The following is a 14,001-nucleotide window of genomic DNA, read 5'->3' on the forward strand; positions in this document are numbered from 1 at the left end:
TAAATTCAGTAATATGAAACATAGATACTTTGTAAACCTTAAAGCATTATGTAAATGTCACCTATTATATTATGAGGAATAGAGGAAACATAATAGATTTAGAACCGCAAGTAATTTAATAAGCCATCTAGTCCAACCAAAGTATGTGTTGAAAGAATGCAGTTACCCTCATTGATAAGATTCCAGGCTTTGTAGAGTCAAAGAAATATTGGTTTTCTTTGTTCTTAATCATTTTAATCCAGTTAGCATTCAAAAAGATTAGCCTTTTGGATTAACAATCTGTTCAATAAAAATTTTTAAATTAATGTTGTATAAACTATAGTAACTGGACCATAGAATTAGTGCTTAAGAACATTTATCTAGGATAGATACATTGAGAATCAGGCATTGAGTTTTAACCAGAATTGAATAATGGGAAGAGGAAGGAAAGTGGAAAGAAACTTTTGTTAAGCTATTACTATATGCCAGTCACTATGCTAAGTGCCATCAAATTTTTCATTTGATCCTCACAAGAAATCTGAGAGGTAGATGCTATTATTATTTCTCTTTTACAATTGAGAAAACTGAAGCAGTGGTCACACCGCTAATAATAGTTTAAGACTGGAGTTGAACTCAGATCTGACTCCAGGTTCAGTGCTCTATCCCCTACCTAGATGAAGAGAGCAATTTGGATTGTATTTATGAAATTGTATGGGTTAATTCATGATTCCATGATGCTTTTCAGCACAAAACCCCATTTTTTTTTTGTTTTTATTTCTTATGTCTTTTATTTTTAACCTGTTCTTCCCCCTGAAACAAAATCAGTTGCACAAAACCCCAAAACAAAATATCATCTCATAGCTTAAGTAACATTCTATACCCATATTCCCTTTCCTCTCTACTGAGCAGATAGAGAAGTGTTTGTTCATCTGTTACCCAGTAATTTCAATGAGTTCAGCTTCCTTTTAGTGTTTGCGTTTATCACTCTCTATAATATTCTAGTTCTGCCTACTTTGTTCAACTTCATTTTATATGTTTCCATATTATCTTTCTATTTGTCATACTTGCTCTTCTAGTTTATATTCCCTTGTTTATCTATTTACCACACTCTGTGACTACTTGTCATTTTTTTTTCAATGATGCAATATGCTTATAAACCTTAGAATATTATAATCTCTATTAAAGAGTTAAAAATGATAGTGTTCCAGAGGACAACAGAGAAGCATACAATAGGCTCTGATAGGATAAAATATTTCTGGTGGTGACTAACTTTTAAGAAATGGAATAAAGGATATCATTGAAGAAACATAGAATTAGAAAAGATGGTGTGCTAAAAATTTCATGAGAGCAAGAAATAACCAGTGACATTTCAAGGACTACATTAGCTACAGGAAGTTCTCCAGCACATCAGGGAGCTCCTCTAGGAGAACATAGATAAAAATCACTGAACATAAAAAAAAGGCATACATCAGTGTCTTCCAGTAAAGGGAAAACCATCATTGTAAGATTCATAGATGCATTCAAGCTGGTATTGAAGCAAGAAGTGAGTTAAAAATCCATTAAATGTAATAATTTTGGTTATGTAAAACATATAGCAGATAATATTTTGGGAGACCCAAAACACTTAATGTGGTTTTAATAATAAAAGTGTAAGACTTCTGAAAATATTTATCAAGGGGCATTCTGTTTTTTAAGTATTTTTTTTTAAGGTAGTTGCTTTATGTCTAATAAATAAGATGATTTTATCAAGTTGAATTTTATTATACTTATTATTTTAAAGTTTTAGCTCATTTCTGTGGGAAGTTTTTTGTTTTTTTTTTTTTTTTGTTTGTTTGTTTTTTTTCAGCAAATGTGCCTTTTATTTCTAGATCTATGTGGAAATCGAACGTGCTCGATTGACTAAAACACTAGCAACTATCAAAGAACAAAGTGGTGAAGTCAAAGAGGCAGCATCCATTTTGCAAGAGCTGCAGGTAATGAGTTATGGACAAATCTTCATCTGCAGAAATCAGTACATTTTTTATAGAGGTAACCCATATTAAAGTGTTAGCCTCTTTTCTCAACTATTTAGAATAAGAATGATTTCTAACAAGGTATGAAATTTAATGAAGTAGCCATAATGTGTGCAATTACATTTCAACTAAATTCTGCCAACCAACTTTTGAAGAGAAATTTCAAATGTATCAAATTGACTTTAGTTTTGAACATTTAATTCTACAAAAAGTGGAATAAATTATTTAAGTGACATAAGTAATAAGCTGTTTCTTCCTCTGCGTTCTGGATTTTAAATTTTAATATAAATTGTACTGAGCATTAGAGCTTCGTATTTTAATTATAGTCTAAAATGGGTTAAATTCAGTACATGGGACAAGGCCTCAAAAATGGCAAGAAATCTTAATTCAACAATAGGTACTTTTCCTATCTACTTGCTTATTGTGTGGTTCTGATAAATTACACATTCATCAACAGTGATTTTAAGGTCCTTGATGAACCGTGTGTCCTTTATCTTAATATCTCCATACATGCATGTAGTTTAAATATAATTAAATTTGTTGAACAAAAGAACAGACACACAAGAGAAGTTGTAGTAATCACGTAAACCAGATGTCCACATTAAAGTTTGTTTAATCCTGGGTGATAAAGTTTGTTTAATCCTGGATGATTTAGATAATTCTGAAGATTCCAGTAATGCAAATAATGTTATTGAGCAAAGCTTTTAAAATGTTGGATGCCCTGTGAACTATATCAATTCATTTGTCTTGAACAACCATTTTTATTTAGATAAAAAGGTCACAAAAACCAAATTAAGTAAATGGCATCTTTGTTTTCATGTTTTAGTGTATAGATATTGCTAACCATGATAAATTTAATTTTGTACTGTACCCAACATAGTTTCAAATATTACTTGGTAAGAACAATTATTTATATCTGTTCCTTCTTAATTCAATTATATTATTTTTAAAAATATCATTAAGTGATTATTTTTTTAAAATATAGCCAAGTAATTTCTCTGAAAAATTACTTCTTCACCCAGGTGGAAACTTATGGATCCATGGAAAAGAAAGAGAGAGTGGAATTTATCTTGGAGCAAATGAGACTTTGCCTAGCTGTGAAGGATTACATTCGTACTCAAATCATAAGCAAAAAAATTAACACCAAATTCTTTCAAGAAGATAATACAGAAGTAAGTTATTTTCCCCTACTTACATTTACATTCTTAACTTTAAAATTCTTCAGTAGAATAGTCCATGAAATCTTATTCATTATGGGTTGTTGGGTTTTTTTTTCCCTCCAGAAGTTAAAGTTGAAATACTATAATTTAATGATTCAACTGGATCAACATGAAGGTTCCTATTTGTCCATCTGTAAGCACTACAGAGCTATATATGATACTCCTTGTATCCAAGCTGAAAGTGAAAAGTGGCAACAAGTAAGATTATTATTATATGAAATTGTATTGCTATTTGTTGTAATATGTTAGACTTTAGTTTAAGTAGAACTAAATGTTAGCCTTTTCATCACTTTTTCTGCAATTATCTGGTAGTAATTTACATATGAAAGTCTATCGTGGTTTCTGATTTAGACTAACATGTTTAATGGCCAGATAACATCATGGACTACTTTTAAAGAAATAAAATTTAATTTACACACATATACATAACATATATATATATATATATATATATATATATATATATATATATATATATATATATATATATATATATATATATATATATATATATATACATAACATATATGTGCATACTCTGTTGCTGGCACAACTTTCATCTAATTGCAATTGTCAGCATTTATATAATTTCTTGAAAGTTGTCTTTTTAAAATATTCCTAAATTAGATATGTTCTCTACAGTATTGTTTATTTAGTTAATTTTTTTAAAAAGAAACTTTCCCTCACAATTCTAAAGTACACAAGTCAGGTTCTGTGATAAATCCAATAAATAAATCACAAAACCTATTATAGACAGCTACCAGTTGAAGAGGAGCAGACTAAATAATACCCTCTTGGAATTAAGTATTAAATTTCATGTAAAAAGAACTGCATAAGGACTTAAAGGGTTACAATAATCTGTAAATGCAATTTCAGAATTTCAGTTCCTACTTAAGTCATATAGTCATTTGACTTGTATATAAAGTGGAATTGCGCTTTTTTAGTATGTAACATATGGCTGTAGTTTAACTTACATATTTTTTAAGGACTTAATTAATTACCTTTTCTAGGCTCTGAAGAGTGTAGTTCTTTATGTTATTCTGTCCCCCTTTGACAATGAACAGTCGGATTTGGTTCACCGAATAAGCAGTGACAAAAAATTAGAAGAAATTCCCAAGTATAAGTAAGTATATTTTGTAACAATACACTATGCCTTAACACTGCCTATTAACAGAACACTAGTATGTTTTTGGTTTTGTTTTCCTTAAAAAAAAAAAAAAAAAAAAAAAAAAAAAAAAAAAAAAAAAAAAAAAAAGATGGCTTTAGGGGTAGGGAAAAAGCATGACTCTGCCTTGCTTACTTCTGGTTGATATGAGCCTATGAGCCTGTGTACTAGTCACATAATAAAATAATAAATCTCTGTTTTCTGTAGAGAAAATGTGTGTGTGTGTGTGTGTGTGTGTGTGTGTGTGTGTGTGTGTGTGTGTGTGTGTGTGTGTAATTGTATGATTATCTTTTCCTCTTTTCCCCTCCTCCTACATTGAACACTTTTCTAACAAAGGAAAACAATCAAACCAGGTGACAGAGTAGCATACAATGTATTCCATATCTGCAGTTCAGAAAGGCAGTATGTTATATTCTTTCTTCTCCATAATCAGGATTCTTTACTAGAGTTAATGGACATGTAGATGACATAGTGTCAGGAAAACTTCTTTTCTGAATTCAAATCCAGCCTCAGATATTTACTAGCTATCTAAAAATGAGTTGGAGAAGGAAATGGCTAATTGCTCCAGTAGCCAAGAAAACGTGAAATAAGATCATGAATAATTTGACATGTCCTAAAAACAAGTAAATAACACTGAAATTAATCCAAATTCAGCCACCTCTTAACCACTTTTTTTTGTAATTTGTAATCATGGAGTATTTTTCTCTTGATTTTGCATCACTCTCTGATTGCCATGTTCTCTTCCTACATTCATGCTCTCAGCTTCCCATGCTGTTTTGAAAGTTTAATTGGCTTAGAACAAAATAACAATGTTTTATTTGTCTCTCTAAAGTAAACATATTGAAAATACTTAAGTGATTTAGAAAATAAGCCCATATGTTTCCTTTTTTACCCAGTATTAGTACGTATATAGTAAAATGTTTGGACTTTGTGATAGAAATTAAGGGAAATAAATAAGATACTTCATTTATAAATTTATTTATCAATTAATAACTTTTAAGAGCTCTTTAGAGACCTTATTTAACTAATTAAAACTTTGCACTTAATATTTTAAAGTGTTTGTGATGTATTGAAATACTGAAATGAGCTCTAAAAATATTTTTTTGTACAAACTTAAAATTTGACTTTAATATTGCATTTATAGTAAGAGTTCATATTAGAAAACTGATGAATAAAAGGCTTATGGCTAATTATTGTGTAGGAAAAGAATAGTAATAGATCAGGGAAAATAGCAATTTATATTTTCTTGTGAATAAAAACCAAATAAGTAGAATGATCTTGATAGTTTTTAATTTTTTTTTATATTATTAAAACTAGGGGGCTTGCCCTCAGTCCTACCAAAGGTAATTTTTTTGTGGTTTAAAATGATAAATGTTTCAAATTATCAACAGGGATCTTTTAAAGCTTTTTACTACTATGGAATTGATGCGTTGGACCACACTAGTTGAGGATTATGGAAAGGAATTAAGAGAAGGTTCTCTTGAGAGTCCGGCAACAGATGTTTTTGGTTACACTGAGGAAGGTGAAAAAAGATGGAAAGATTTGAAAAACAGGGTTGTGGAACATGTAAGTACATGGCAATTTTTTTCACCCTATATAAAAGATTTGATGATTTTTAATTCTTACTCTGTAAATTGTAATTTTTGTGTGTGTGGTCCTAGCAAAAATGAGTCATATTAACTCGTCTTCTGTTCTCCCTTACGAAGTTTCAGCTAAAATATTTAGTGCTTTGAGTTTGATAAGATGACAATGCCTTCATTTCTGTTATAATTTTAGGGGCTTCATCTTGCGTGATAGTAATGTATAAAGTTTATTGCATATTCAAATGATCTATCTTTGTTCCTGAGAGCACACATATATTAATCTTAAATGTTTCATATTTCTTCTAATTTTGGATTTTTAAAAGCTAAAGCTGCTCTAGTCATTTTGGGAGGGGGTAATTCTTCCAGAATTTCAAAATCCACATAATTTAAAATAGAGGAATGTTTCTTAAAGAATGGATTTCTTTTAACAATTATAAAAACCATGTATCAGAGGTTTACTTCACAGCATTTTCTCATATGGACAAAACATTTGTATGCCATTATGGAAAATGAATATTTTTCAAAATAATTAGGGCAGGTCATTCAGAGAAACTTGAAAGGAATATGACTCTTCTTCCAGGATACCACATGTAAAGAATGAATATCTAGAGAAATAGGTAGATATGACTGTATGTAGATTTTAGGTGCAAATCATAGACTCATTTTTTTACTGCCACTTAGAACTATAATATATTTTAACCAAAAATCTTTTTTTCATTTTTTCAAGTACATATAAAGATGATTTTCAGCATTCAATTTTGTAAGATTTTTGAGTTCCAAATTTTTCTCCCTCCCTTCCTTATCTCCCCCCTCCTCAAGACAACAAGCAGTCTGATATAGATACAATCACTTTTTTTTTTCCCCCCTGAGGCTGGGGTTAAGTGACTTGCCCAGGATCACACAGCTAAGAAGTGTTAAGTGTCTGAGATCAAATTTGAATTCAGGTCCTCCTGAATTCAAGGCTTGTGCTCTATCCACTGCGCCACCTAGCTGCCCCACAATTACTTTTAATATATTTCCATATTAGTCATAATGGGAAAGAAAAATCAGAACAAAAGGGGAAAACCAACAAGAAAAAAAAAGCAAACAAAAAAAAGGTGAAAATAATACGAATTCAATCCAGAATCAGTCTCCAAAGTTTTCTCTCTGGGTAAAGTTGGTTTTTTCCATCTATTGGAATTGCCTTGGATCATTCTATTGGTGAGAAGAGCTAAGCCTGTCATAATTGATCATCATATAATCTTGTAGTTATTGTGTACAATGTTTTCCTTTTACATTGTGGCAGTTCATATAAGTCTTTTCAAGCTTTTCTGAAATCAGTCTGTTCATTTCTTATAAAACAAATAATATTCCATTACTTTAATTTGTCATAACTTATTCAGCCATTTCCCAGTTGGTGGACAGCTACTCATCTTCCAATTCTTTGTCATTACAAAAAGAGCTACTACAACCATTTTTGCACTTGTGGGTCCTTTCCCCTCTTTTATGATCTCTTTGGACCCAGTAGAGACATTGATGGATCAAACTATATGCATAGTTTGATAAACCCTTTGTTAGTTCCAAATTGCCCTCCAGAATAGACTAAATCAGTTCACAACTTCACAAACAATGCGTTACTATCTCAGCTTTCCCACATCCTCTCCAGCATTTAGCATTATCTTTTCTGTTACCTTAGGCAATCTGAGCGGTGTGAGGTGATACCTCAGAATTGTTTTAATTTTCATTTCTTTAGTCAGTAGTGATTTAGAATATTTTTTCATATGACTATAGTTTAACCAAAAATCTTGATCTTCTTTGTGCTATTACAAATTGGATTTTTTTCATCAATCTCATTTTTCATTACTTTCCTCTTATTTTCCATCTCAAATATTTTGTATCATGTTTATTTGGATCTTTATCATTCTGACTTAAATACATATTTTATGTCCCCTATAGGATTTTAAGGTCCTAGTGATCCAAGAACTATATATGATTTTCACTTTTTTATGTCTTTATTTTATCTATTTGTTTGTTTTGCTGAGACAATTAGGGTTAAGTGACTTGCCCAGGATCACACAGCTAAGCAGTGTTAAGTATCTGCGGCCAGATTTGAACTCACACCCTCCTGACTTCCAGGCTGTTGCCACATAATCCATTATGCCATCTGGCTGCTCCAGTTTTTTGTATTTTTAGCCCATAGGGTAGTATCATATGTTTAATAAATATTTTGGAAATTTATGCCCTGGACTCTAAAGATAGTAATGGGGAAGCAATTATATGACCTTTTAAAAAGAACTTGCATGATGTGAAACGAGAAAAAGAAATGGGAAAGGAAATTTTATTGTCAGGTGCATATTAACTGCACCAAAAACATTCACTGAAACAGTAAATTATAACTTTTTTTTTACAGCTTTACACACCTTTAGAATGTTGAATGTTACATCCACTTTCTATGGCACTATTTTTGAAACCACATGAAACCACATTTTTATCACTTCACACTTTAAGCATACCTTTGAATAGTCCAATATTCCATATATAGTCTTGGTTATAACCCATGGGTTTTCAGAAGATTGGCGAGTCAGTCAGGTCTCACATCAGTGAAACATTTTCATCTCTGCCTCTTGGATAAATTTCTTAATCTTTTGTGACATGTGGCATGGTTCAAGGTCATTTTAAAATATTCTGTCTTTAAAATTTTCTGTAATTATGGAATAATTCTTCTTAGTATACTTATTAGTTTATTTTTCCCTAAATTTTGACAACTTCCTGTCACACTGAAAGTCAAATGCCCAAAACTTTGTTTGGGGTGGATGTTTTATGATCTTAAGAATATGCCTAGATCTTACAGGCTTATCTCATCTATTTCTAACACTGGTGTCAAATATATTTACAGCCTTAAATGAAAAAGTGAATTTCAACAATAAAAAGCTTCTTTTTCCTTCAAACTTAGTCTAGTCTTTGTATTGTCTTCTCCATAATAAATAGGTCTTCTTAAAGCAGTGATTAAGTGATTTCTTAGTCTTCTGGATAATCTTCCAACTTCAGTAAGTTTATACTGCATTAAAGGAATCAGTAATAACCCCTCCATTTTCCTAGTTCCCTTGAGAATCTTTACTTGTTTGCTAGGGGCTGATTGGGCTGTTTTGATCAATAGTTTGTTGATTCCTGATTTATTTCATGTTTTTCACCACACTTTTCCTCAGTAATTTCATGTGACTGTTGCAGTTTTATTATATATTTGAATAAATCCTTTGAAACTCTTAACTTCCTCACACCAAGAACTATTGGAGTCTTTCTAATGATCACTCAAATATGCTGTTTCAAGAGTTACACCTTAACACATCCATTCTTAAAAATCAAAGAATTAAAACACAGCAAAAGAGCAAAACATTTGTGTATCCTATAAAATGTAGCACTAAACTGACAGAAAAAAAAAACTTAAGTAGAAAATCCAGCTCAGTCCAAATTTTATCTGATCCAGGTTAGGCATTATGTATCACCTTAGCATCAGTACAAGTACATATGTATGATGATTACTATTATAAAAGAAACATCAAAATTCTTATCTAAAATAATATATATACACCACTATAATTTGGGATTTTTCAAGGAGAAAGGTTGTTCATTTCAGATCAACTTTTGGATATCTATACTGTTTTAATTGGCATTTTACAGACTATACTTCATCTTCAGATTTGTGATATCCATGAAAAGACTTTTTTTTTCCCCTACTATCAGAGTTTTACATTAATAGACCCATTTATTTCTAAGTTTCAGGAATAGGAAGATAGAATGTTTTACTGTATATACATTAGCATATTGTATGATATATATTTAGATACTTTTTTTTACTTGATGGATATTATATCGACAAGGAGTTGTATTTAAAGTTAAATACAATAACTTGTAAATTACATTTAAACATATTTTGGTTTCTGTAGTTGAAATTTTATTAGTTAGTTTCATTGTGCTAGACTTAACACTTTCCCCCCCATAATATGATTGTCATTTTAATTTATTGAATGTACATTTAAATTGGAGCTTAAAGTAACATTATTACTGTTGAATTTTCAAAAATAATGATTTTAAGCAGTTTGAAATAAAATTTCCCTATGATAAAGCTGGTTTTTAACCATTATCCTAGATGTCTAGATAAATTCGTTTTTATCCAATATAACCCCAAGACTTATTTCCTTTCTCTCATCTCCTACCCTGGCCTCAGAATATTAGGATAATGGCTAAGTACTATACCAGGATAACAATGAAGCGGATGGCTCAACTTCTGGATCTTTCTGTTGATGTAAGTACTAACTAATTGTTCCCAATTAGGCCATTCCTGTTTATATAATTTATATATAAACAGATCCCAGATTTATTGGCAAGATATCTTAGAAGTTGCCTAGTCCAATCTTTTCATTTTACAGATGAGGAAACTGAGGACCAGAAAGTTTTAAATGACTGAGGGAAAGTCATATCAAGTAGTAAATGGCAGAGGCGATTTTAAAACTAGGTTCTCTGACTTCAATTATTCTTTCTGTTGTATCACACTTACTAAATAACATTCAATGTAGTTTGAATTTTAAATGAAAACTTGATCTTTTTTATATAAAATTTGAGTTAGGGAATTTATCTGAGATGACTTGTAGCCAAAGATTAACCCAAATGTTGAAATTACTCTTGGGTATTATTTGTAGAAATTAAAATTGCTATTTAGGTATAGTGTTCGGAAATGTATTGAGTGACTTGAAAGTTAAGTTGGTTTAGAAATTTGAGTTTTTATATATACATATATATATATATATATATAGTAATTTTAGTAGATGAATGATGTAAATAATATAACAAATTCATAAATTATTGTACTTTACCTAGATTTTTACTTAATTGAAGTTGAAATTAAAACAGAATTTGTTAAAAAAAAAATTTATTGGTGATTTTGTCAGTTTCAAACTCAGATAGAAGTGAGGATGACTATATAAGGATCCCATTTGGGCTGCATGTGGACTTAGAAAAACACTATATTAACATCTGTTTTTAATATATTTTCATTTATTTTGTTAAATATTTCCCAATTACATTTTAATGTGGTTTGCTCTTCACTCAGAATTATTTTTAACCTCATGTGAGCTACATGTTTTGATACTTCTGATTTAGGCTAATACAATAAATACATTGTACAAACATAGACTGAGAAGCCTAGATTGCTTATAGTTTTGTCAAAACAACCCAGGGGTTTTAGTTGACAGTGAGTGAACATAAATAAAAGTTTATTTCTAACTATCTCATTCTACATTATTCTCACCAAATGTTTTTCCCTACTCTTCCATTCCTCCCATCATGGTTTCTTAAAATGTTATCACTTCTATCAATAGATATCTTGGGGGAGTATCTTTTCAGGAAGCTAATTTGATTATAGGTTATATTAATAGCAAATCAGAGAGGTTAAGAATAAGGATAGCATGTACAAATCAGGCCTTATGTGGGGGGGCATCACATTTTAAGAGGAAGCAATTGGAAACTATGAAGAACAATTAAAATAACTAAGGATCTTTTTTCTGCCAGTGCATAGAAGGGACTTAGGGAGAAACCAACTATTGTCAAATATTTGAAAAGATCTCATGTGGAAAGCAAGGTTTCATTTTTTCTACCTTGCCTCAGAGGGTAGTACTGGAACTGCTAATGGGTAGATAGGAAGAGGAATATTTTAGCTCAGTAAAGGAAATTTTTTTTTTTTTTTTTAAATTTAGACTGTCAAGCAGGGAAATGAGTTGTTCTGTGAAACAGTAATCACCTGAAGTTTATAAGCAAATAATAGATGGCTATCTTTCAAAGAGAGAAAGTTTAACTGTTTTTGATTGACAGTTCAGCTACACGAACTATAAAGTCCCTATAATCTTCATGATTAAGTTATAAGACTAGGGATTGTCTATTTTCATATTTAAAAGACTGATTCAGGATTTCAGTATTTGCATATTAGTAATGATACATCCTAACTACACTAGTTATCTGTGTCAATTTATAAGTTGTTTTTGTTGAATTTTATTTACATGCTTGTAATGATAATTTTGCTTTTTTTCTTTGCAGGAATCAGAAGCGTTTCTTTCAAACTTAGTAGTCAATAAGACCATCTTTGCTAAAGTAGACAGGTTGGCAGGAATTATCAACTTCCAAAGACCGAAGGACCCAAATAACTTACTAAATGACTGGTCTCAGAAACTGAACTCACTGATGTCTCTAGTTAACAAAACCACACATCTCATAGCAAAGGAGGAGATGATACATAATCTACAATGAGGGATTCAATACCTTAAAGCTTTTAAGAAAGCATTACAATTGGAGGGCATAAAGACTATTATTACAGTGTACCTGTTGGGTTTTTCCTCTCTTACTCCCCACTTCCTAGTCTGAAATATAAAACGAGTAAAAATATGAGACATTATTTGAACATCATTTCCTTGATTTCTAATTGTTTAACTTTGCTTTTGCATTTGATGCAAGAATATAATACACACTGTATTGTTTAATCAAAATTGTGTTGTAACTTACTCAAAAATCTTTTTCTATTGTTAAAAATCCTTTTAGCAGTTTACCATTTGTTTTCATTCAGCTAACAACCATAATAAAAAATAGTATATGCATTTTTTTTTTTACTTTTCATGGTTTCTTCTGTTTCTGAAAATTAATTGTGATAATGATTTGGCAAGTGTTTTTATAAAGTAAAATGTATCATCTGGCAAAGTCATAAGACTGAATTAAAACGCAATACAGATAATGTTTTTAAAGTGACTTACATGAATGTAAGATTTGTAGTTGTACTGGGCTCCCTGATTAAGCCTATGTTCAACAGTTATTCAACAATTATGTTAAAGACCTCCTTGACTGTATCCTTGCACACCAACTAGATTTACCATTCAGTCATTTGGACTTCTCTTACATTGTCCTGACCAGTTGTTTGAAATTAATAAATCATATGATGGTATTGGCATGTTCACACAGTTTGAGTCGTGTTCAATCCTACCTTATTGAACTACTTTTAATGTAACATTATTTTTGTTTGTTGGTCTTGGGTGTTTTTCCTCTTCAGGGTTCAAATTAGGCCCTGTTTTTATTGTTCTTATAATTTTCCAAACACTTGGAGACTAATTGATAGGAGCAGTGCTTTGTATTCATTTTCCATTTAGAGGTTTTTAGATAATCCTGGACTGTGTAATTTTAAGATTGCAATCACATTAGTGCTCTGAGTTAGTGTGACTATAATGAAGTACTGTATTTTATTGAAAATTGTATGCATTTGTCATATTTGTAACATCTGTTATCACTTAAAATTCACACAAGATGACAAGCTCCAAAACATCAAGAATTCACACTGGCACTAAAAATAAAGTCAGTATTAATCATTTTGTAGATGTGTTGAGTGAAAATGATAGAAAGTGCAACATCTTTTGGCCTTGGGCATTTTGTACTTGTAGTTGAAGTACATAGACTCCTCCCTTTTTTTCTTAATATATAGCATTTTATTTTTTCCCATCACATATAAAGATAACTATCAACATTCATTTTTGTAAGATTCTTCCTCCATTATTTCTCTTCTCCCCAAGACAGAAAGAAATCTGACTTAGGCTATATGTGTACAATCATTTTGAGAATATTTCCTTATTATTCATGTTGTGAAAGAAAAATCAGAAGAAAAGGGGAAAACCACAAGAAAGAAAAAACAAAATGTAAAAATCTATGTTTTGATCCACATTCAGTCTCTGTAGTTCTTTCTCTGGTTGTGGATGGCATTTTCCATCTTAGGTCTATTGGGATTGTCATAGACTCCCTTTTTTTTAATCCATTCCTCTGACAAAGGGACTTTCCATGAAATTTACCATACTTGGCCTATGTTTGACCAGATGTAATTTTTTTTCATTGTAATTTCTTTTCATTATACTCTTATCATTGCTCATTCCCAACTGATACTTTTTACACAAAGTTCCAAAAAAAAAAAAAAAAAAATTTAAATCTTAGATGTTGGGCCTTGTCTTTTATCAATAGCATTCATAGAGAGGGGAAAAGAC

At 30.7% G+C, this 14,001-nt stretch overlaps 1 protein-coding gene across 1 annotated transcript in view; it reads left to right on the forward strand.

The window, feature by feature from the left end:
- Window positions 1-12,918, forward strand: part of PSMD12 (proteasome 26S subunit, non-ATPase 12) — a 30,613-nt gene extending 17,695 nt beyond the window's left edge. The window contains exons 5-11 of the mRNA XM_074260559.1: window positions 1,848-1,952; window positions 3,014-3,163; window positions 3,275-3,409; window positions 4,222-4,334; window positions 5,768-5,942; window positions 10,164-10,241; window positions 12,026-12,918. Of these exons, the coding sequence (XP_074116660.1) occupies window positions 1,848-1,952; window positions 3,014-3,163; window positions 3,275-3,409; window positions 4,222-4,334; window positions 5,768-5,942; window positions 10,164-10,241; window positions 12,026-12,235 (966 nt within the window). The 3' untranslated portion in view covers window positions 12,236-12,918. The remainder of the gene's footprint in view (window positions 1-1,847; window positions 1,953-3,013; window positions 3,164-3,274; window positions 3,410-4,221; window positions 4,335-5,767; window positions 5,943-10,163; window positions 10,242-12,025) is intronic.
- The last annotated feature ends 1,083 nt before the right edge of the window (window positions 12,919-14,001 follow it).

The sequence above is a fragment of the Sminthopsis crassicaudata genome, chromosome 4 (assembly GCF_048593235.1).
Source record: "Sminthopsis crassicaudata isolate SCR6 chromosome 4, ASM4859323v1, whole genome shotgun sequence".
Lineage (NCBI taxonomy): Eukaryota > Metazoa > Chordata > Mammalia > Dasyuromorphia > Dasyuridae > Sminthopsis > Sminthopsis crassicaudata.